This window comes from Erythrolamprus reginae, chromosome Z, assembly GCF_031021105.1.
Source record: "Erythrolamprus reginae isolate rEryReg1 chromosome Z, rEryReg1.hap1, whole genome shotgun sequence".
Classification (NCBI taxonomy): domain Eukaryota; kingdom Metazoa; phylum Chordata; class Lepidosauria; order Squamata; family Dipsadidae; genus Erythrolamprus; species Erythrolamprus reginae.
In genome coordinates, this window is record NC_091963.1 from 26127664 (window position 1) to 26153439 (window position 25776).

General features: G+C 41.2%; 1 protein-coding gene across 1 annotated transcript in view; it reads right to left on the reverse strand.

Moving 5' to 3' along the window:
* The window catches only part of CDK14 (cyclin dependent kinase 14), a 261312-nt gene that overhangs the window by 176477 nt on the left and 59059 nt on the right, over positions 1-25776 (reverse strand). The window contains exon 3 of the mRNA XM_070729146.1: positions 9192-9437. Coding sequence (XP_070585247.1) covers positions 9192-9437 — 246 coding nt within the window. The remainder of the gene's footprint in view (positions 1-9191; positions 9438-25776) is intronic.

Below are 25776 nucleotides of genomic sequence, written 5' to 3' on the forward strand. Positions count from 1 at the left end.
ATCTTGTCATTCTGAAGATGTCTAACTTTCTTAGATCCATAATATGCAATTTCCAAAAATATTTAGTAAGGAAATGCACAACTGGTGGCCACAAAAACATGCAATATGCCGTCAAAGCAAAATGGTAAATTCCTCTTTCTTCCTGATTCCTACCCATCACCCAAAATTGCTGTCTTGCAATCTCTTTGTCAGGTATGAACAATCTCCAGTCATTCTCTTAAATTCAGAGAAAATAGGCGTTGATTGCTTACCTGAACGCCTCTTCTCGTACGGTGAGCGGGTACAGCAGTCACATGGGTTGCTCATGTCCAATCCGGTGGAACTGAGCCTAGTGTTAAAAAAGCTTGCCGGATCCGCCCCTTCCCCAGAATTCGCGAATCCATAGACTAGGCTCAGCTGTGAAGCTCTGTAGTGTTCAACTCTTATTGTTAGAGGAAAAAAGGATTATAGAAAGGTAAGGAAGACACATACAAGGGCGGGAAGTGACTGCTGTACCCGCTCACCGTACGAGAAGAGGCGTTCAGGTAAGCAATCAACGCCTATTCTCCGTACTGAAGGAGCGGGTCCAGCAGTCACATGGGACATACCCAATAGATGGTCCCTAGGGTGGGATTAGATTGCTATCGTGTGAGATAACGGATTGGAGTACCCTTCTGCCGAAGGCAGCGTCCGCTGAAGCGCAAGCATCAATCTTGTAGTGCCTGATGAAAGAATTTGGCGAGGCCCAAGTGGCTGCTTTGCAGACCTCCTCCAACGGGGCTTGCGTCGCCCAAGCGGCCGAGGTGGCTGCGCTTCTGGTGGAATGCGCTGTGATGTTCCTAGGAACTGAGAGGGAGGCCGATTCATAGGCCTTAGATATAGTCCCTCTGATCCAACGGCCTATTACTGTTGAAGACACTTTGGTCCCCATGACTCTGGGGTGATAGGCTATAAACAGTGCTTCTGACCTCCGAAAGGGTCCTGTGCGTTGGATATAGATTCTCAGCGCTCTAATAAGATCCAGAGTGTGCCATCTAATTGCCAAGGGATGGTCTCGTTGGAGGCAGAAGGAAGGTAGGACAATATCCTGAGTTCTGTGGAACATGGAACTGACCTTGGGTAAGAAGGTAGGGTCCAGTCGCAAGACTACCTTGTCCTGATGGAACTGACAAAGGTCCTGCCTGATTGAGAGGGCAGCCAGCTCCGAAATGCGTCGAGCAGAGGTAATAGCCACCAGGAATGCTACCTTAAAAGATAAGTACCTTAGGGACGCTGATTTTAGGGGTTCGTATGGTGCCTGCGTGAGGGAATGGAGAACCCGAGGCAAATCCCAAGATGGATACCTGTGGACCTTGGAAGGTCTGAGGTTGGCTATGCCCTTGAGAAATTCCTGAACCTCTGGAAAGGATCGGAGAGGCTGTCTGCGGGGGCCCCCTAGGACAGATGAAATGGCTGCCAGATGACGCCGGAGGGTGCTGGTAGAAAGTCCTTTATGGAAGCCTTGCATAAGGAAGGAGATGATTCTGTGTATGGGAATGCACAGAGGGGAGAGGCCTTCCTGTAGGCACCACTGGTGAAACTTGGACCACGTGTGGTCGTAGATTCGATTGGTCGAACTCCTTCTGGCCTTTAAAATGACCTCCGCTGTATCGGGGTCATGACCACGCAGTTCTAAGTCTCTCCTGATAACAGCCAGGCGGTGAGGTGGAACCACTCCGGGTCTGGATGGAATGAGGCCCCCTGCCGCAGCATATCCCCCGAAACGGGGAGTCGCCAGGGGTCCTGAACGGACAGCTGTTGGAGATCCGCGAACCAGGGTCGGCAGGGCCAATGAGGGGCGATTAGGATCACTCGGGCCCTCTCGGTGAGGACCTTGTGGATCACGTCCGGGAGAATTGGAATTGGAGGAAAGGCGTAAAGTAGGCCTGGCGGCCATGGGCTCCGGAGGGCATTGATTGCTTCCGCTCCCGGGGATGGAAATCTGGAAAAGAAGCGAGGGAGTTGGGCGTTCGCATTGGTCGCGAAGAGATCCAGAATAGGTAGGCCGAATCTGAGGCAGATCTGATGGAACAGGTCATGATGGAGGTTCCACTCTCCTGGGTCTATCGTTGCTCGAGATAGCCAATCCGCCTGGACGTTGAGGCTCCCCGAGATGTGGTCGGCTAGGAGCGACCGAAGATGTTTTTCCGCCCAAAGGCCTAACTTGAGGGCCTCCCTCATGAGAGCCTTGGATCTCGTGCCCCCCTGTCTGCAGATATGGCTTTTTGTGGCAATGTTGTTGGTGAGAATGAGAACGTGCCGGTTGGGAATGCGAGGAGAGAAATGTTTCAGAGCCAGAGAAACGGCTCTTAATTCTAGCCAATTGATTGGCCTGGAAGCTTCCTCCGGGGACCACGTGCCCTGGGCTATCATCCCCTGGGCGTGGGCGCCCCATCCCGATAGACTGGCGTCTGTGGTGATGACAAATTGATCCGGGCACCTGAACGGGGATCCTTTGTCCATGGCCGGAGACTTCCACCACTTGAAGGATCTGCGAACACTTGGTGGAATGACAATGCGACGATTTGAGTTGCTGTGCCCCGATCTCTGAAAGGGTAATAGGAGCCACTGAAGTTCCCTAGCATGAAGGCGAGCCCAGGGAATGATGCCTATGCATGACACCATCTTCCCCAAAAGGGAAGACAGAGTTACTATGGATACTGGAGGTTTGGATAAAATGTTGGAAATTAACTCCCCTATACTGAATTTTCTCTCGGGAGAGAGAAAAACCTGGGAGGATTCTGAATTAATAATGGAACCCAGGTGTAAAATGGATGTGGAAGGTTGGAGATGACTTTTATCAAAATTGATGGAAAATCCATGGTCCTGAAGGACTGACATGGTGACAGACAGGTCTGAAATCACTTTCTCTAGGGAGATCCCATGAATCAAAATATCATCAAGATAACATAAAATGTGGATGGGAGACGCCCGGATATAGGCCGCCAGGGACCCCAAGAGCTTTGTAAAGACCCGAGGGGCCGAGGAAAGGCCAAATGGCATCGCCCTATATTGGAAATGCCTGCCTTGAAAGGAAAAACGTAAAAATTTCCTGTGGCATTTGGCTATAGGAATGTGGAGGTAGGCCTCAGTGAGGTCTAAGGAGACCATGAAATCTCCCGTGTGGATGGCGGCCAAAATAGAAGATAAGGAGTGCATCTTAAACTTCCTATATTTGATGAATAGGTTCAGCTTCTTTAAATCCAAAATAGCTCTCCAACCTCCGGAGGACTTTGGCACCATAAATAGGATGGAGTAAAATCCTAGGCCCTTCTGACCGGAAGGGACCGGTTGAATGGCTCTGATTGACAATAAATGAGAAATGGCCTCCTCCATACGGTTACAATCTGAGGATGACCTGGGAGAAGGGCAGGCAATAAAACGTTTCGGGGGAGGAGAAACAAATTCTAACAGAAGGCCTGTTTGAACGGTGTCAATGACCCAGGGGTCCTTGGAGGTGAGACGCCAATTAGAGGCGAAATGGGCTAGGCGACCCCCTATGGGAATTGAGGAAAAATTACCATCTAGGTTTTTTTGAAGCCCTGTTAGAGGACGCTCCCCTTTGGAAGCGAAACCCTCTGCCCCTGGAGTTCCTACCTTGGGAACGAAAGCGGGGGGAATACTGACCTGGAGATCTCTGATAGGAAGCCGCTTGATCTGGCTGGCGCCCTGGGCGACGAAAGGACTGCGTTTTGGTAGCCTTTTTGGTGGTTGGGCCCAAGACTTTCTTCTTGTCCGTGGTTTCCGTGAGGAGTGGATCCAGAAGATCACCGAAAAGAAGGTCGCGCTTTAAGGGACCCTGGGATAACTGCCACTTCTGGCGTACTCCCGCTTGCCAAGGGCGAATCCATAGGAGTCTTCTTGCCGTTGTAGAAGCTGCAATAGACTTAGCAGAAAATCTAGTAGATTGCAAGGTGGCATCAGCCACGTACTGGGCAGCTGCCAAGACCTTGTTGAAGTCTTGTTGACCTCTCAAGTCATCGGGAGGAATATGCTGTTGTAGTTGGCGAAGCCACAGAAGCATGGCTCTGGAGAAAAAGGAAGCTGCTGCAGAACTTTTAATGGCCCAGGAATCTGCGGTGAATCCTCTTTTGAGCATTTGTTCAATCCGCTTGTCCTCTGGGCGGAGGACTTCCTCTGCTTCGCCTGGCACAGCCGCTGCCGAGTGAAGGATCTTGACAGGTTCATCCGGTTTAGGAAAGGAGAGGAGCTCTTCATAGGAAGAGGAAAGTTTGTACAATTTTCTGTCCTTGGTGGAGGGATTAAGGCCAGAGGCTGGGAAATCCCACTGTTTAAGTAAGGCATCTTTAAACAATTTAGGCATAGGAATTACCTCGTTATCCTCCTGTTCCTCTGTGAAGTAAGGTAAGTTCTCCTCCGGGGGATCAGTGGAAGTGGAGGCTTGTTTCTCCTGGGCCGCTAATCCCGTAGAAATTCTAGCTTTGAGAAGGAGAGATTTGAACAATTGAGAAGGAAAAATAGTAATTGGAGAAGGAATCTTTATTTGGGATTCCTCATCATCTGAGAGGCCTTGAAAGGGATCCTCATCATCCTCCAAATCTTCATATTCGTCCTGAGAGGAATCTGAATCCTCCTGAATAGGAGCTCTAACCGCTGGGGAGGAACCCAAGGGGCGGGAGGGACGAGGAGGAGGAGGAGGTACGGAAAGCTCATTGATGGTGGAGAGTTTGGCATCAATGGCCTTGGACAACACAGAAAAAATAGATTGGAACTCAGGAGGTAAACTAGAAATATCAGCAGGAATGGCAGAAGAATCCCTAAAGGCCTGGGAGGATCCTGGCTGGGGGGAATCTTCAATCATATCTGGTTCCTCTGGACCTATGCCCCATAGATTAGGTTGGGGTCTGTCTAGGTTAGGCTCATCCAGAGATAACACAGGGACCCCAGAAGGAGGTAGACTAGAAGCCTCTGGGGGGTCTTGGCTACTGAGTACTTGGGCCTGTACTTTCAAACGCTTGGCTGATTTATCATGGATTCTTTGTAGGGCTAGGTCCCTTCTCTTCTCGGCCCTGGTGACCTTGGTCGAGGGGCGGGCCCCTGGAGAAGAGGAGGAAGAGGCCTGGGGGATACTAGTAATTTCATCGCCTGTAGGCCTGGCCTCTCAGGGACCTTTAGTTGTGCCTCTCTTGGGAAAAGTAGCCATAGTCTGACAATTAACAGAAGACAAGGCTGAGCCAATAACTGAATAATTAAGGAGAAGAATTTCAAGTACTTCCCAAGAGGAATGGATCCTGCTTCGAGGCCTCGAAGCTGCTGAGACTTGAGGGCAATCTGGGCAAACCCAGAGTTCGTGTCCCCAGATCCAGCGGGGCCCAGCCTCCCTAAACTTTGTAATTAAGTAAACCAAGGCACTCTGGTTGGAGGCTTAGCCGGTGGAGAATTAAGCCTGGGCGTCCCAAGGCCCGCTCCGGGATCCACGCGGTGGACTGAGGCCTACGCGGCTGGCAGAAGGCCAACACGAGAGGCCTAAATTTAAAAATGGGCGCGAAGGCCTTCGCGCCGAAAAATCGCTCCGAGATAGGATTTTTAAAGGGGAAGCGATCGACTAAGTCCAGGAGACTAGAAAGGCGTCTCACTCCGCAGGAGGTATATTAAAGCCCTTTAATCATATTACAATAATGAATCAATAAATCAATACTTGCACCGAAACCTCCAGGCCAAAGGATTAAAGGAATCCACAAGCGGCAGCGGGAATCGTACACGGCAAAACCGCCGGGGGGAAACGAAACCGCAACTTCTCCAAAGGAAAAAAGCCGAGCCTCAAACGGCTGGCGCTATCCGTGCAAGTAAATAATAATGGTAAAACAATTCTTACTACTTTTGAAGGAAAAGATCGAAGGGAAGGTGTTAGAATGTTGAACGAGCTATCACAATACAACCGCAGGATATGCGAACTGAGCGAATTCTGGGGAAGGGGCGGATCCGGCAAGCTTTTTTAACACTAGGCTCAGTTCCACCGGATTGGACATGAGCAACCCATGTGACTGCTGGACCCGCTCCTTCAGTACGGAGAATAGGGGCTGATTACTGTTTAGCTCACTTGTACAAGGCTGTTAACTGTCAGATCCACTTGTCTTTAGAACTATCTTCAGTCAGCCATATTCTCCTGGAAGCATAATTAATATTTAGGACTTCAGTTGATAACCAAGAGAACAGAAGTTTTATCCAGTTGGCAATTCAAAGATGATCTTCTTAAACTCACAGAGATTTCTGTGCTGCATTGTTCTGATTTTTCAAAAGATTCAATTATCTGATTCAACGGGTGGCCCAACAGATAGATGGGTCAATTGTTTTTTCTGAAGATGAAAGTTGGCTTCTATATTGTAAGGATTAACAGTGTCACATATTAAAACATGCTATTGTGATAAACTTTTCATCTCAGAAAGTCTATGGGATAATTTTTAGTTTTTCAGAGAGAGGTGTAGACGAATATGCTCAGCAAACAAGACATTCAAGAACCCTTTTCATTGGGAGAGGATATAATAGAAAAATTATCAAGTACAACATGAGAATTCTAAACAGTTCTTTGCTTTTCTCAATTATTTAGACCGCTTATATTCCAATTTTAACATTAATTGGTTCTTTTACTGACAACATATTCAATGTTTAAAAGAGGGAAGGGGGAACAAGAGACCAGTCCATTTTGTTTTGGTACGAGGTGACAAATATCACGGAGAGAGTACAGTGTAGCTTAGCATCATTGAAAAGTAGGTCTTGAAGCAACATTCTGAGGTAAAACTACCTACCCTGTTTCCCCGAAAATAAGTCACCCCAAAAGTAAGACATAGGAGAGATTTCGTAGAATTGCCTAATATAAGGCATCCCCCAAAAGTAAGACATAGGAAACGTTTCGTTTCGCAGCATTCCCGAATAGAACATATATAACACTGCTGTCCATAAATTGCATCCCAAAACACTGCATCAATCAGATTTAAAACACATCCAACATACAGCTGCGTGCTTGGATGCGTTTTTGCTGCAGCAGGATACAGGATACAATTCATTGGAAAAAAATAAGACATCCCCTGAAAATAAGACGTAGCACATCTTTGTGAGCAAAAATTAATATAATACGCTGTCTTATTTTTGGGGAAACACAGTATGTCCCATTCACTTTAGAAAATTGCTATTAACTCAGAGAAAAAGACATTGCTGACAAAGTGTTGCTTAATGAGGACGAAATGAGAGCTACATAAAAGGTTATTTCCTGATGAAAGACAGGAGCTTCCATGAAAGTAATGGTGTACTCTGCTTCCTCCATTCATGTGGTATATTTTCAAGAAATTCAGAGAGAGAAAATTCTTCCTCTTTGGATCCAAGAGTGGCATGATTCATTTATTTCATTTGTCTTACAAATTTTTCTATCAGACTAAGAAATAATTTTGTTTCCATCATCCACCATAGTACACAATCAGCTACTGAAATTTGAAATAACCAAAATACTCAAATCTAAGAAAAACAACTCAACTATACAGCTAGTAAATAAGTCTTCCAACTAATTTTCTTGGCAAACTTACACATCCATAAGAGTATTCAATCAAGCAATAAATGTAATTACAAATAATTATGCACAGCAAGAATCAAATCATTAAAGCCAGAGAGACTATTCTTAATTTAATCGCTGAATTTACCTTCTATTGCATACATTTATATCACTGAAGACATGTTGTGAATGAAAAAAATGTGGTTTTTAAATTTGCTTTATACACATTTATATCCATCTCAGCAATTGCTGCCGCTCCAGCAGCTTCCCTTCATTACGTGACTTCCCGGCGCTCTTGCTACTGGAAGGGAAGCCGCCGCTGTTGCAGCCACAGGGAAAAAGTTTTTGAAGCTCCTTACAGGTAATAAAAGGAAGCAATGAGGAAAGGAGCCCCCAGAAGCTGCCATCCCGGCAGCTTCAGGGGGCTGAGGAGCTCTCTAAGAGCTCCAAGCTGCAGGAAAGGTGGGGGCTGTTGCAATCTTGGCAGCTTCTGGGGACTCCTTTCCTCATTGCTTCCTTTTATTACCTGTAAGGAGCTTCAAAAACTTTTTCCCTGTGGCTGCAACAGCGGCGATTTCCCTTCCAGTAGCAACAGCGCCGGGAAGTCATGTAATGAAGGGAAGCTGCTGGAGCGACAGCAATTGCTGAGATGGCTCCGCCGGCTTCCCTTCATCACGTGACGTTCCCGGCGCTGTTGCTACTGGAAGGGAAATCGCCGCTGTTGCAGCCACAGGGAAGGAGAAAGTTTTTGAAGCTCCTTACAGGTAATAAAAGGAAGCAATGAGGAAAGGAGCCCCCAGAAGCTGCCAAGATTGCAGCAGCCCCCACCTTTCCTGCAGCTTGGAGCTCTTAGAGAGCTCCTCAGCCCCCTGAAGCTGCCGGGATTACATTTCGGATAATGAACAAAATTTTCTCTAGCTGTTCGGTATCTGAATTTTTGTTCAGATACCGAAGCAAATTTTTGCCGAAAATTTTGTTCGTTATCCGAAATGTACGAGAAAGGAAGCGTTCGAGTACCGAGGTACCACTGTATATCGAGTGACTCTGGGACTTCTTGATAAAATTTTGAAAGTGCCATCGCTTTCTTCCCTGAGGGCTGAGATGGTGGAACTGGCCCAAAAGCTGAGGTTTTTGTGCCTAAGGAAAGATTACAATTCTTGGTTTCCTAGTTTCTAGCTTGGTATCTTAATCAACATGTGTTAATTGTGAAGACAGCACCTCTGTTATGATTTGGGAAGGTAGAGAAATCCTTAAAATTGTCATTATCTAACAACTAGTTTAGAATCATGGACTGTCCTGCTATACAAATTTTCCAACAGAAAGTTTTACACCAATTTTCAAAGTAGAATTTATCAAAAGAAATATTCATGACTTATCAAAACTAAATCTATATTCCCATATGGCTCAAAGATTAATCACCATTCTACTTTTATAGATTTAATTAATGTATTTAATGTAAGCTACACCAAATTTCATTGACCTTGAATTATTAATTTAAAAAATTAAAACTACTTTATTTTAATACTGATATTTAATCTGAAAAAACACTGACTTTTTAAAAGATATAGTTTCAGAGGATCATTTGTATTAAGCAACACTGCTAGCAAAATATCAAATATCTAAAACTTGAAGAATTTGAAAACGATAAATACAGCATGTCTGGACTCACAGAACTAGGACTGGAATGCCGTCTGATTTTAGGAGATTCCTTCTCAGCTGATGAAGATTTGAAGTTAATGCAGGCGTTGTTCTCTGAATGCACCCTTTTTACTTGATTATTTGGCTTCTCAAATGGGTCAAAAGTGCTTTGTGTCCTCTGAACTCTGACTTTTTTGTCTTCTGGAATTGTGTCCAAGGGTTTGATCACAGAATCCATTCCTTGGCAATTCCGTGTAGACATCTTTGTGACGCATATCTAAGAAAGCAGACAAAATATTTTTTTAATGTTTATTTAATTTGCTAAAATACTTGTGCCACAGAGTATACTCCTACATTCCATAATTCTTTATAGATAGTCCTCAACTTAAGACCACTATACAGCTCCAAATTTCTGTTGCTAAGTGAGATATTTGTTAAGTGAGTTTTGTTCCATTTTACATCTTTTGTTGCCAAGTTGTTAAGAAATTACTGCAGTTGTTAAATTAGTAACATGGTTAAGTGAATCGATATTCTTCAATGACTTTACTTGTCAGAAGGTCATAAAAGGTAACCAAATGAGCTGAACACTGAAAACATCATAAATATGAAACAATTTCCAAGCAATTTTGATCACGTGGCCATGTAGAATTGCAATGGTTGTAAGAGCCTTCTCTGTGGTGGCCCCGGCCCTCTGGAACCAACTCCCCCGGAGATTAGAATTGCCCCCACCCTCCTCGCCTTTCGTAAGCTCCTTAAAACCCACCTCTGCCGTCAAGCATGGGGGAACGGAGATACTCTTTCCCCCTAGGCCTTTACAATTTATGCATGGTATGTTTGTTTGTAGGTATGATTGGTTTTAAAATAAGGGGTTTTTAGTTGTTGTAGTATTGGATTTACATGCTGTTTTTATTATTGTTGTTAGCCCCCCCGAGTCTACGGAGAGGGGCGGCATACAAATCAAATAAATAAATAAAGTGTGAAAAGCAGTTGTGTAACTCTTTTTTAATACGCATTAATGACAGAAAGGTTACTTAGAATGAAAAAATACCTTCCAAAAATGTAAGCATATTGGAAAACTGGTAACTACAAGTCTAATAAACCACTTGACTTTTATACAAAAACTTATATATTATTATTCTCCCCAGAATTTCATTATATTAAATAAAACCACAAGCTTAGGAAACATAGGGATATTTTTTATTTCTTTTTTATTTCTTTTATCCACAATATCCGTGTGTGAGTGTGTGTGTGTGTGTGTGTTTGTGTGTGTGGATACCCTAAAATATATCAATAACATACACAATTATACATTCTAATCAAATCATTCTTAGATCAATATCCTATTTTGCACCTATTCTATACTACTGCTCATCAGTCTGTTTTTCTTCATTTGTCGATACTGTCGACAAGGCTGAAATATTCTAAGCTTTGTACAAAGCAAGGAAGGAAACATCAGGATTAACTCTTTAGTTTTGTACAATTAAAAGTTAATAAAGTACAATTATCTAAAAACTTCTAACTTCTAATTGTAGCACATATCATATGATAGATAATAATTTTACTTGAAACAGCTAAACACATTAATAACGTTTTATGCCATATACAGGTAATCCTTGAGTTCTGAATGTAATGGAGTCTGCCAGTAATTGCTGCAAAGGGGGCCCAAAAACAAGTACAGTGGTACCTCAAGATACGAACCCCTCATCTTACGAACAACTCGTGATACGAACCCGGGGTTCAGAAAATTTTTGCCTCTTCTTACGAACTTTTTTCGAGTTACGAACCATCGTTCGGAGACTGCTGGAAAGCCGCGCGGCTGTTTTAAAAGGTGACAGCCGGGCGGCGGGGCTTCCCAGAAGCCTCCCGAACGCCGGTTCGTAACTCGAACAAAGCTCGTAAGAAGAGGCAAAATTTTTCTGAACCCCGGGTTCGGTTCGGGAGGTTGCTGGGAAGCCCCCCAGGCCAGCTGCGACCTTTTAAAACAGCCGCGCCGCTTCCCAGCTGTCTCCTGAAGCCGAACGCCAAAGCCAAACTTCTGCGTTCGGCGTTCGGAGACAGCTGGGAAGCCGCACGGCTGTTTTAAAAGGTCGCAGCCGGCCTGGGGGGCTTCCCAGCACCCCCCCGAACCTGGGTTCCGGGGGTGCTGGGAAGCCCCCCAGGCCGGCTGTCACCTTTTAAAACAGCCGTGCGGCTTCCCAGCAGTTGCTGAAAGCCGGTTTTTTGCGGGTTTGTTTTGGTTGCACAGATTAATTGACTTTACATTGTTTCCTACGGGAAACAATGTTTCATCTTACGAACCTTTCATCATACGAACCTCCTCCTTGCACCAATTAAGTTCGTATCATGAGGTATTACTGTACTGTAATGAGTACATATACTTGTGCTTTTCAGAGATTATATATTGTTCTATGTACAATCCTTGTTTTATTGATTGTGCACAATATTCTAATTTTCTGAGATGGTGGATTTGGGATTTTCATAAGCTGCACCCCATAATTATCACAATTATGACAAATCATAGCTTGAACTATCTTGCCTTGCATGTAATGAGTCTCTCTCATATATTTCACTTTTTAAGTTACATTATTGAAATAAATGAACTTTTGCATGATATTTTAATTTTTAGAGTTTCACCTATATGCCTACAAAGGTCTGAATCAAGCAAACCATGGTACTCTTCATGACATTCTAAGGAAGTGGAATTGGGACAAGATAGTAAGAGTACTGTCATTTTTGAACTTTCACATTGAAGACCACTCCTGAAAACACCCTGGACTGCCAAGAAAACAAACTGATGGATCATCAAACTAATCAACCTAGAAATCTCCTCAAGGTATAAAGGATCAGAGTCAAATTATCTCTCTTTGGACATACTATGCAAAGACTGGAGAAGGTGAAAAAAATAAAAATAAGAGAACAACCAGCTTCAAAGTGGATAGACTCAGTTACAGTGGCAATAAGTGTATCAAAAGTAGAAGAAAGATTGGAAACCATCTGTCTATGTGATTCGTAGGAATCAAAAACAACCCGATGATACATAATCAATCAATCAAACTCCACATTAGACATTTTAAATTTTATGATTATTCCATTGTCTATGATAAGACATGATTAATTCAACAAGATTTTACCCATTTACTCATTTATTCATTTTCATTAGACATCTCAGAAGATGGATATGAAGGAATGGGTTTCAACCTCTTTATGTTGAGAGTGTTATATTTAGGACAAAATAAAATATTCCCACTATATATATATATACATATATATATATAAGGAGCTGTGATGTTCCTTCAATACACCAGGGTGATTCGACACAAAAATATGTAACCCTTCCCTGGTGCAGAGCTGAAGGGATTGGATACTGTAGCCTAGAGGATAATTCTCTGCCTTACAAGCAAAAGGTCCCAGTGGGTATGGCTAGCTGATGAGGCCAAAATAAGGCCAAAATAGATCTATCCTAGTCTCCCTTAATTTTCAAATTCAGCAAAAAAGAAAACATGTGACATAGAACAAGGCCGAAATGGGACCATCCTAGTCTCCCTTAATTTTAAAATTCCAGCTAAAAACATTTGATACATACAGAATATAGTTGTTGGCTATGAATAAATTAACTGCCTTGAAATGGTCCTGGGTTGGGCCTAGAGGCAAAAAGGAGCTGTGACGTTCCTTCAATATACCAGGGTGATCCGACATAAAAAAACATATAGCCCCTCCCTGGTACAGAGCTGGAGGGATCAGGTCTGGTGGCTCAACTGCTAATTCTCTGCCTTACAAGGCAGAGGCTGCCAGATCGAATCCCAGTAAGGAAGGGTGTGGCTAGCTGATGAGGCCAGAACAAGGCCGAAGTGGAACCATCCTACTCTCCCTTAATTTTAAAATTCCAGCTAAAAACATTTGAGAGATATATAGATATCTATCAATATATGTATATATTGAAATGATAATTGTTCGATACATTCCACAAGAATCCTGTTTATGTTTAGCTACAAATATCATGTAATTTTGATTGTTTGGCTTTTTGGCAAATTCCTGTTTGATTTTGTTGACCTACTTGAATTAAAAAACACTACATGGAATTATTAACAAATAATTTTTAACAATAATTATTAACAAAATTATTGTAAGCTAAATTATTCAAGATTGTTCTGCCAACTGGCGTTCAACAAAAAGAGCTTTTTAAAGCAGGCATCTGCTATCTAGGAGTCTTGGAATCTACTAACATTATCTGAGTCACTGTTGCTATACTTTAGCCAAACACAGGCAGTGAGTAATATGAGCATTTATTCTGAAGTACAAGGAGCAAAAACTTTCTGTGTACCATCAATTTTCTGATCAGCAGGAAGTCTAAAAAGCATTACATTCTCATTGTAGAGAACACACAAGGAGCAAACTGTACAATCTGCTCTCCAACAAAATTGTAAGCTGAATTTCAGCTGCATGAATGAACATTCCATCCTCATAGAACCATTGGCTGAAAGCCTACACACACTTACATACAAAATACAAATACTTCTTGTTGACAATGTTTCTGTAAAATAACTATTTCTGAAAGGCCTCATTTCAAAATATTAAGAATAATGAAAGTACTAGTTTTATAACAGAATAATTTCAAGAGTCTTATGTTAAAAGAGAGCCTTCTCTGTGGCGGCCCCGGCCCTCTGGAACCAACTCCCCCCAGAGATTAGAACTGCCCCCACTCTCCTTGCCTTTCGTAAGCAACTTAAAACCCACCTCTGCCGCCAGGCATGGGGGAATTGAGATCCTCTTTCCCCCTAGGCCTTTACAATTCTATGCATGGTATGTATGTATGTATGTTTGGTTTTTATATTAATGGATTTTTAATCATTTCTAATATCAAACTATTGTACACTGTTTTATTGTTGCTGTTAGTCGCCCTGAGTCTCCGGAGAGGGGCGGCATACAAATCCAATAAATAAATGAATGAATGAATGAATGAATGAATGAATGAATGAATGAATGAATAAATGAATAAATAAATGAATAAATGAATAAATAATAAAAGTTGATATTTCATTAACTTTATATTATCTGGCTTTTTCATAATATCTGAGGGCACACCCTTCCAAAGTTATTTCCAGTACATTAAAAGCAAGTCTGCTTCTTATTTTCAAAAAGAAATATTCATAAGTTTAGCCTTGCCTCAAGAGGCTCCATTTCTTAGAACCGATTTTGAAAAATGATCCAAAACTGAAATGGGGGAAAGGTCCTGAAAACTGTGGCTTGTTTAAAATCACATCACATTTTGGAAAACATTATAGCCAGATGAGGTAAATCTTATTTGTATCTAGTATAATCCATGACAACCAGAATAATGTTGCTACAAAAAACCATTTGAATATATTTTGATTATTCCAAAATATTATTTGTTTCTACTCTGTAATATTTTAAATATTAATTTTAATCATAATACCATATACCATATAAGTGATGTGCCAGTGCCTGGAGGCTGTTGGGGCCTGGATGGGTGTCAACAGACTCAAACTCAACCCGGATAAGACGGAGTGGCTGTGGGTTTTGCCTCCCAAGGACAATCCCACCTGTCCGTCCATTACCCTTGGGGGGGGAATTATTGACCCTCTCAGAGAGGGTCCGCAACTTGGGCGTCCTCCTCGATCCACAGCTCACATTAGAAAACCATCTCTCAGCTGTGGCGAGGGGGGCATTTGCCCAGGTCCGCCTGGTGCACCAGTTGCGGCCCTATCTGGACCGGGACTCATTGCTCACAGTCACTCATGCCCTCATCACCTCGAGGTTCGACTACTGTAATGCTTTCTACATGGGGCTACCTTTGAAAAGTGTTCGGAAACTTCAGATCGTGCAAAATGCAGCTGCGAGAGCAGTCATGGGCTTACCTAGGTATGCCCATGTTTCACCATCACTCCGCAGTCTGCATTGGCTGCCGATCCATTTCCGGTCACAATTCAAAGTGTTGGTTATGACCTTTAAAGCCCTTCATGGCATTGGACCAGAATATATCCAAGACCACCTCCTGCCGCACGAATCCCAGCGACCGATTAGGTCCCACAGAGTGGGCCTTCTCCGGGTCCCATCAACTAAACAATGTCAGTTGGCGGGCCCCAGGGGAAGAGCCTTCTCTGTGGCGGCACCGGCTCTCTGGAACCAACTCCCCCCGGAGATTAGAACTGCCCCTACTCTCCTTGCCTTCCGTAAACTCCTTAAAACCCACCTTTGCCGTCATGCATGGGGGAATTGAAACATCTCCCCCTGGGCATGTTTAATTTATACATGGTATGCTTGTGTGTGTGTCTGTTAGTTTATGGGTTTTTTTAAAAATTTCTAAATATTTTAATTAATTGCATTATTTATTATTTGTTTCACTTGTTGTGAGCCGCCCCGAGTCTTCGGAGCGGGGCGGCATACAAATCCAAATAATAAATAATAAATAAATAAATAAAATAAATAAATAAAATATACAACATGTTCTGTCTGGGTCACTCCAGAAGCCAATACCAACCCAAAAAGAGAAGCCAGACACACTGGTAAAGGCAAAGGCAGTTTATATAATTCAAGGAAAACACAGGTAACAGAAAATGTCCTTACAAACAGGAAAAACGCTGGAACTTCAAATATATACACGAAGGGAATAGTCCATGAAGCAATACCAGATTCTTGCTGCCAATACGAAGCTGTAGATAGCAAACAGACGCCTCCCACGAGTCTTCCAGACTGTGTGGCCACAAGCCAAGATCAGAGACACTGAGAATCAAAACAGGTCACCGCAACTCCAATTGATAACACTCCACATGGCTTCAACGCCTTGCCTGCCTTTTAAACACTGCTGATGAGGACCACACCCAAACCCAGCTGTTTCTAATTCAATGGTGAAAACATTTCTTTAACTGCTCCTTTCGTTGCTGTGAACGTCTCTGCCTCATGTCAATGACAGCTTGTGCGTCAGCACCTAATGACTCCAAGCTACTGGCTGGGGAGAGGCCCCCCCCCCGGGGCTCTCATGCTGTTCTCCTTCATCCCATTCCTGACTCTCCTCTCCCCCGTCCGACTGTTCAGCCCCCTCCTCTGCGCTGTCATTCTCCTCCGGGCATGGAGCCAGCAGAGACACAGCTGGTCCCTGAGCAGCCTCAGGCTGAATCACAACACAACAGAACCTCTGTTCATGACTAATTCATTCCATAACTTTGATTGCAAACTGATTTGGTCCTGACTTGAACCAAATTTTGGAAATTTGGTGCTTACAGGGGAAAAAATGGCACAGAAAGGGAAATCAGCAACAGGGGGGAAATGTGAATTTTTCGAAAAAACCAGGACCCAATTTGGTTGTTGAATGTGCAGCCCTTATATAAACAAAAAATGTTTGTAATTCAGGACCTAATTTTTTACTAATGCAAGTAGAACAAGAAATTGCTATGCCAACGTATTTCTGAATACAGTGTTCCCTCGATTTTTGCGGGTTTGAACTTCGCGAAGTCTATATCACGGTTTTTCAAAAATATTAATTAAAAAATACTTCACAGGATTTTTCCCTATACCACGGTTTTTCCCACCTGATGACGTCATATGTCATCGCCAAACTTTCATCCACCTTTAATAAATATATTTTTTAATAAACTTTAATAAATAAACATGGTGAGTAATAATCTAAATGGTTGTTAATGGAATAGGAAATTGTAATTTAGGGGTTTAAAGTGTTAAGGGAAGGCTTGTGATACTGTTCATAGCCAAAAATAGTCTATTTACTTCCGCATCTCTACTTCGCGGAAATTCGACTTTCGCAGGCGGTCTCAGAATGCATCCCCCGCAAAAATCGAGGGAACACTGTATAGGCTATTTTTCTTAGGCTTCATCTTGTTTGGTGTAGCGATTAATATATTGGATTAGAAACAGATTTAGTGAAGTAGAAGTTCATCTCAGTGAGCAAAACTTGCACAGCCTATCTCAGCCCAACCAATCTCATAAGATTATTGTTGGGTAGATCTGGAAGAGAGGGGCATTATAGATACTATCTTGTTGGTCTGTAAGAAAGTAATAGGGTATAAATATTACAAATAAATATAAAAATATTTTTAAGAAATTAATCTAAGAAAATATTCATAATACGAATCTTTTAGTTAAAATATGTTCAATCTCAGCCTTTATAGCAACTGTTTCTCTATGAAATAAACAGACAGATCAATATCACTCTAGCAGGTTTAATAAGTTCTGAGTCAATTTAATTTGGCATTTCACTTCAATTTTTGTTTATTATTTGTTCTGTCGGGCTCTCTGGTAGACTCCTTCCAAAAATTCACAGGTACAAATTTCAGACACACACACATTTGAAAATTCAAAACAATGTTCTTTATAATGAAAATTCACTTAACCTAAGCCCTCTTTTGGTATAGCAAAGACCACTCGTCTCCAAACAAACTGGTAATTTGTACAAGTCCCTTATCAGTTCTGTGATACTTAGCTTGCAGCTGTGAGGCAATTCACAGTCCTTCTTCTACCACAAAGTGAAACACACTTTGCTCTGGTTTAGTTTCCAAGCAGGGAAAAATCAGCACACAAAAGGTCAAAGTCAGTAAAGCAGTCACGAAACACAACAATCAGATAATCCTCCACAATGGCCAAACCCACAGGCTGCTCTTTATAGCAGCCTCACTAATTACCACAGCCCCACCCAACCACAGGTGGCCTCATTTTCTTTGATAATAATCTCTCAGTTGTTGTTGCCTATGCATTGCTCTTAGCATGCGTGGCTGTATCATTAACTCTTGTTCTGAATCCAAGGAGGAGCTCGATAATTGATCTGAGCTGTCTGCCACACTCTCCTCCTCCCTGTCACTCATGTCTTCTTGGTCAGAAGAGCCTTCCACCGGGGGTAAAACAGGCCTGCAGCATGTGGATGTCTCCCCTACATCCACAGTCCTTGGGGCTGGAGCTGGGCCAGAGCTAACCACCACAACAACAATTATTATTATTATTATTATTATTATTATTATTATTATTATTATTTCTTTTTTCTCATACCTGCGGTCATGTGAAAAAGAAAGTATACCTTCTTTGAGTTCTATGGTTTCACATATCAGGACATAGTAAAAATAATCTGGTCCTTTGCCGTTCTTAAAAGTAGGTAAATAAAGCTTGAGATAAACAACAACACATAGCATCTTGCACCATCATCGTTTGTTTTACCAAAAGAAAGCCAAGATGGAGAAGCCATTTGTGAAAAATTAAATACATCTCATGATACAATAGCTTGTGGAGTCATCTTTACCAGCACTAACTTGAAGTAATCGTTTTCCATATGAACTTTATCTGTTTCTCACATCATTGTGGTGGAATTCTGGTCCACTCTTCTTTATAACATTGCTTCAATTCATTAAGGTGTATGGGCATTTGTTTATTGAGGCCCACTACAACATTTCAACTGGGTTGAGATGCCACTGCAGCACCTTGATTATTATCCTTTTCAACCATTCATGTGCGCTTCGTACAATAATCCTGTAGCATCACACGTCAGCCAAGCTTCTGTTGTCAGAGAGATGACCTCACATTTGATTTTAGAATATTAGAGAACTGCTAAGGACCAGGTAATTTTTGTTATGTCTTGATATGTAAAACCATCCTCAAAGAAGGAGAACTTTCCTTTTCACCGTTGTGTGTATTTTCCTGTTTTAAAAATAATTTTTGACATCTATAACTTATCCATATATGAGCAGCTTTGGGGACAAAGCTGAAATTTGAATTTAGACATCTGTCTTAGAAAGTCAACACCTACCATTCTTTTCTAACAATTAACAATAATTTTAATCATACAACAGGTTACATAGGCTATATGACTGTTTTAAGGATTGTTAATCTTAATTAATATGAATATGTTTTTATCAAATATTTAGGATTGAACATGGTATATTGTACAATTTTATAGGGGTATATTTATTTTATTTATTTATTTATTTTATTTATTCGATTTTTCTGCCGCCCTTTTCCTTAGACACAGGGCGGCTTACAACATGTTAGCAATAGCACTTTTTTAACAGAGCTAGACTATTGCCCCCACAATCCAGGTCCTCATTTTACCCACCTTGGAAGGATGGAAGGCTGAGTCAACCTTGAGCTGGTGATGAGATTTGAATCGCTGACCTTCAGATCTACAAGTCAGCTTCAGTGGCCTGCAGTACAGCACTCTACCTGCTGCGCCACCCCAGCTTATTGGGGGTGTTCAGGAAGGGGTAAAACCTAGCTAATGTTATGTCTTAAGGATGATGGTGAAATATTTGTCGACAAACTCACTCAACTGTTCCAATCTTTCTGGAATCAAGGAACCATTCCTCAGGAACTGAAAGATGTGTCCATCATACACCTTTATAAGAGGAAAGGGAATTGTCAAGTCTGTGATATTCATAGAGGAATATCACTGCTTTCCATCATAGACAAGATCCCTGCATGAGTGTTGTTGAACTGCCTGAATGACCATCTGGAACAGGATCTATTACTGAAAGCACAGTGTGAGTTTCACAAAAAAGTGTAGCACTGTGGACATGATCTTGGCAGCCCGACAGTTCCAAGAGCAGTGTCAAGAGCAGAATTGTGAAATGTACACCACCTTCGTGGATCTCACTAAAGCTTTTGACATTGTCAGTTGTGAAGGCTTGTGGCGAACCATGTCAAAATTTGGTTGCCCTGATAAATTCACCCTGATGGTACATCAATTTCTCAATGATATGATGGCCCTTGTGCTGGACAATGGAGAAGCTTCAGAGGACTTTTCCATCACAAATGGTGTCAAGCAAGCATGCGTGTTGGCACCGACCTTGTTCATAATGTTTTTATCACATTGTCAGATGCCTTCCAGAACAGTTCCTTGGGAGTTAAGTCTGAAATACAGGACTGATGGGAAATTGTTCAACCTGCAAAGACTCCAGGCTGTCACCAACATAAAGGGGACTGTGCTACATCTCCTCTTTGCTGACGACTGTGCCCTGGATGCTGGATCAGAGCAGGAAATGCAAATGGATAATTTTGCAGCAGCATGAAACAACTTTTGTCTCCTTATCAACATAAAGAAGGATGAAGTGATGCATCAGTCAGCTCCAAAAATAAATACCAAGAGCCCACCATCACAGTAAAAAGACAAAAGCTACAAGCAGTGGACCAATTTAAATACCTTGGCAGCACCCTCTCCCGTGCAGTGACAATTAACATTGCAGTCAATTGCAGAATCGCCAAGCTCTGCATTTGGCAGATTAACGACCAAGGTGTGGGACCGACGTGGAATAAGCTACAAAGCTCAAAGTCTACCGAGCAGTAGTGCTAACTACCCTATTGTATGCCAGTGAGACTTGGACTGTATACAGGAGTCATGCTAGGCAACTGACACATCACATACAACCCACAAACCATTAGATATCAAGGTCCTCTTCAAACACGATGGACGAAGATCACCACAATTTTATAAGATGGATGCATGAGAAGAGTGTGCTATACCAGTGGTTCTTTCCAGCTTTCAAGACCGATGGGGAGGAGAGGATGGTTCAATGGGAATGGCAGGCAAGCAAACAGCTCCATTTGTGTAAGCAACCAGCATGCACTCTCAATGCTTACACTTGCTTGCTACTCAAATGTGGAGGTACACATGCAGTCACATGCCTCTTCTGTGGTCAAGTTCTGAATGGGCCATTACTCAGTACAGTGCATATAATATGTGTATTTTTGTATGCATAATTTTGTATTTATTTATCTTGTCATGTTTATGTTTATATGAGAGCTCTGTGCAACGTACTTTTATTTTAATATATGCCAATTAGCATACATTCAAAGTGACAATAAAGTTATTCTAAGTCTATCTAACATACTCTAACAGTAGATACAAATCTTAGTCCAGATTTCAGGTATTATAAATATTATAAATAGTATTATAAATATCAGAATAATTGATCAATAATTAAAATTGCTTTTAAACTCCTAAATCTCCTAAACTCTGTGAACAACAATAAATATTTAGTAATAATTTATAAAATATTGTGACAAACCACGTAATGGAAGTTGAGTGCTGCCGAATATTTAGACCCTGTTAGCATCAAGAATACTGCATTTTGGCGCAAGTAAACTTTACAAATTGTCTTTAAAGTCAATACCATTTAAAGTCACACTCTAGCAATATAATTTATAGATTATATATAAGTTCAATAATTCATAATTAATAATCATAGGAATATAATATTTATGCAACGCTATTTTTGTGGGTTTTCCTAGATATTAATATAAATAAAATAATTGTACAATCATCAAACCTACAGACAGGAACACGGTGGGTCAGTGGCTAAGACGCTGAATCGATCAGAAGCATCGGCAGTTCGGCGGTTCAATTCCCTACCACTGTGTAACAGAGTGAGCTCCCGTTACTTGTGCCAAGTTCTGCCAATCTAGTAGTTCGAAAGCATATAAAATTCCAAGTAGAAAAATAGGGACCACATTTGGTGGAAGGTAACAGCATTCCATGTGCCTTCACTGTATAGTCATGCCAGCCACATGACTACAGAGAAGTCTTCGGACAGTGCTGGCTCTTCAGTTTTGAAAAAGAGATGAGAACCGCCCTCTAGAGTGTTCTGTCTGGGTCCCCCCAGACGCCAACACCAACCAAAAAGAGTATCCAGACACACTGGTAAAAAGCAAAGGCAGTTTATATACTGGAAAGCAAACACAGGTAACAAAAACTGTTCTTACAGACAGGAACACGATGAAGCTTCACAGAGGTTTCACGAAGGCCAGGCAATAAAACAGGATTCTTGCTGGCAAAAACAACACTGGAGATAATAAAACCCACGCCTCCCCCAAGTCTTTCAGCCTTCTAGGCCACAAGCCAAGATCAGAGACGCCAAGAATCGAAGCAAGGTCACAGGACTCTCAGTTGATAACTCTCCACAAGACTGTAAGGGCGGCCTGACTTTTCAACCCTGCTGAGGAGAACCTCACCCAAAACCAGCTGTTGCCAATTCAGGGATGGAAATACCTTTCTAATTGGCCCCTTCTTTGAGCTGCATGTCTCTGCCTCATGTCTATTATAGCCTGTGCGTCTTCATCCAATGAATCCAGGCTACTAGCTGGGGAGACGCCCCCCCCCCCGGAAGGGTCTCAGGCTGCTCTCCCTCCTCCTCTTCCTGACATTCCTCTCCCCCGTCTGCCTGGTCCTCCCCCTCCTGGTCACTGTCTTCCTCCTCTGGGCATGGATCCGGCAGAGCTCCAGCCGGTCCCTGAGGAGCCTCAGGCTGAATCACAACATAGAGTCGGGAACGACTAGCACATATGTGCAAGGAGAACCTTTACCTTTATCTTTTCTAAAGCCTACAGATAACTAGAATGTCATGCAGCTTAATAAAGTACGAGGAAATAGTCATCATCATTTACATTCTATCATTAAATTTTAAAAGTAATGTCATATTGACATATTTCATAAAACAATAAAATATTACTTAGCAAAATATATAGCAGAAGTAATTATTCCACTGCAAATTAATGTGATAAATTTTCCATATAGAAAACTAATTTTTGTTTCAAATTATTGTATTAAATTTTGGTCAGCTAGGAGAAAAAGCTGCTTTTGTTATTCTCATTTAAGAAAATATGAGCAATTTTAATAATATATTTTAATTATTGATTTTATTGCATGCCCCCCCCCCGAGTCATGTATATGAGAGGCTGTATAAATTTGATAATTAGATAGCTAAGTAGGTAGGAGAGAAGGAGGCAGACAAGAGAAACAAACAGGATAGTCAGTCCGTCAATCAGACAGACAGACAGACAGACAGACACAAAAAAACCATACACATACACACACAAGTAATAAATATCATAAGGACCTAACTGTTTTTCTGTAAGTTTAGCTGTTATGCTTATGTATATGCATAATTAATATACCGTGGGAGACTCTGGTTTAATAGGATTTGTCACATAATGTGCTTAGGATAAAGAAAAGAACAATTTATTATCTGCCATTTGAAACAGACATTATTACATAATTAAAAGTTACATATAAATTTGGCATGCTATTTCTACTGGAAGTATTATCCACTGACTTCACAAATCCCTTAGATTCAAACTTTCTCCATACTTAACATTCTAAATTTGAGCTTTCAAAGAAAAAAAATGAAAATATTGATAGATGTTCCTTAATACATCTAAGTGCTACCAGAGCTCAATAGAAACAATTACAGATATCTAGATAGCAGGTAACATTTAATTAAAATAAATTCTGCGACTTCTTTTTGCTACAATCCACTTGCCATTCCATTCATAAACAATATGCAATTTATATAATGCCTGTTCCAAATAATGAGATTTAATCTTAATTTTAAACATATGTGACTTGACATTTTTGAATATTTAATATCCAAAATATTTAATATTCAAAAATGCCAAGTCACATATGCTTAAAATATTTAGTATTCCCTAAATATTCCACTAATATCTAATATGCTGCTGATATTTCCATGCACCCATTTAAGATATTTTAGAACATCAATATAAAGCTTACGCACAGGTAACGAACCAAACATTTCTGCTGACCTCACGTCATTTGGTATTTCTTTCAAGGCTCATTTCAGTGTAGTACTGAAATTCACATTAAGGAAACCCTCTAATTTACTGAAGCTATTTATTCCATCTAGTCCAGCATGACACAGACTTGTTTGCAATGAGGAAAAAGTGATTGGTCACATCTTTCATCCATTTGTCCCAGAGGACACTCAACCAAGCATGTTTGAACAAAATTATCTATAGTACTCTTTCTCCACTCCAATAAAACAGACCCTGAAAAAAAGATAGTACCAAGATGCCCAGTTCTTAAACATTCCTATCATTTTCACACACAAAAAGAGATTTCTTCCTTTAATACCCCATGAATCTCAAAATAGAATATAATCTTTAGGGTCATTTTGAAGCAGCTATAATGTTCATCTCAGTTGATTTTAAGAAATATTTAAAAATAAAAAAGAAAGAAAAACCAAGCATGCACCCAGAATGAAATAGCACTTATCTAGCAATGATAGCCAGAGATCGGTTTTGCTAAGATAACTCAAATTCAATTTATCCTGCTTTATAAACAAACATACAGCCTTACCGTTTTGGTGGTAGAATGGTGCTTGTTAGATTCATCTGTAACTCCTTAACATTCCTCTAAGAACATTTCTGATTGCAATCAGGCCAGACTCATTCATAGCAACTAAAATTCACATCTTTCTGCACTAGCAAGCTGAAATGGTACGGCTGAACTACGACTAAGAGAGGGGGAAATTATAAGCAGAAAAACAAAGAAATCCCTGAAGACAAAATATTCTCACCAGAACTGCAATGTAGAAGGTGTCAACAATCATCAGGGAAAGAAATGCATCTGTCTGAATTTCATTCCAAGCACCTGGATATAGGAAGGATGGTTTTGAGTTGTCCTTTTTCACATAAATTGTGATGGACTTGCCTGTGGAGTTCCCAGGAAGACATTCTATTCAGGCTCTGCAGCAGCACTGCAGCCAATACATATGCTGTTAATGGGGTAAAGCTCTGAATATTTTTGACTAAAGAATATTTAATTGACTCCACAGAAATCTTTTACTGGAAGAATAAGCTGAAAATAAAGTATGTACTCGCATCACCCTTGTAAAATGCTGGAGCAATAAATTAAGATGGCAATAATTATAGTCAATTTGACTATTTTCTTGCATCAAACAGAATGAAAGCCTCTAAGACACAGAGCAAAGGAAAAACATGGCATTTTAGCATACAATTATGTTTAAAGGACAGAAAATTATCATCTGGCACAAAACCAGTAAATAAATAAAATGGTAAAGTTCCTCCCTCACTAACTGGAAGGGGCCACATAAGTGATCATATATTAATATAATATAATAATCCTCTTAGTTATCATGTAATAAAATTTAGGACAAGTGAAAATTTTATTATATGTAATAGCAATTTCCTAAAAGTAAAACATATGTTTTCTGGGGTTTCAAATTGCCACCAGGAATGAATTAATTATTAATTATCCATGAATTTAATTTCTTTTTATGATACATTTAACTAATTCTTATTATTGGTAGATTAGATGCACAGCCATTTCTCTTTTATTAGTCACAGATTTCTAAGCAACACTGCTTTAGGTCAAATAGCAAAGATTCTAAAGATTAATAAGATCCAAAAAGCAAAACTGCTCAAAGTCAAGTGCATTGAAAATAATTCACTTAGTAAAATATGAATATATTGATTAAATGTACCCAAACATGCATTTTTACTTGAAATATTAGACTTCTAATCTGGTAATAACAATGTTAGTGCATCTGTGAGACCGCCTTCTGCTGCACGAATCCCAGCGACCGTTCAGGTTCCACAGAGTTGGTCTTCTCCGGGTCCCGTTGACTAAACAATGTTGTCTGGCAGGACCAAGGGGCAGTGCCTTCTCTGTGGCGGCCCCGACCCTCTGGAATCAGCTCCCTCCAGAGATTAGAACTGCCTCTACCCTCCTTGCCTTTCGTAAACTCCTTAGAACCCACCTCTGTCGTCAAGCGTGGGGGAACTAAGACATCTCCCCCTATGTAGTTTTGGTGCATGATATGACTATATGTATGTTTTTTATATTAGGG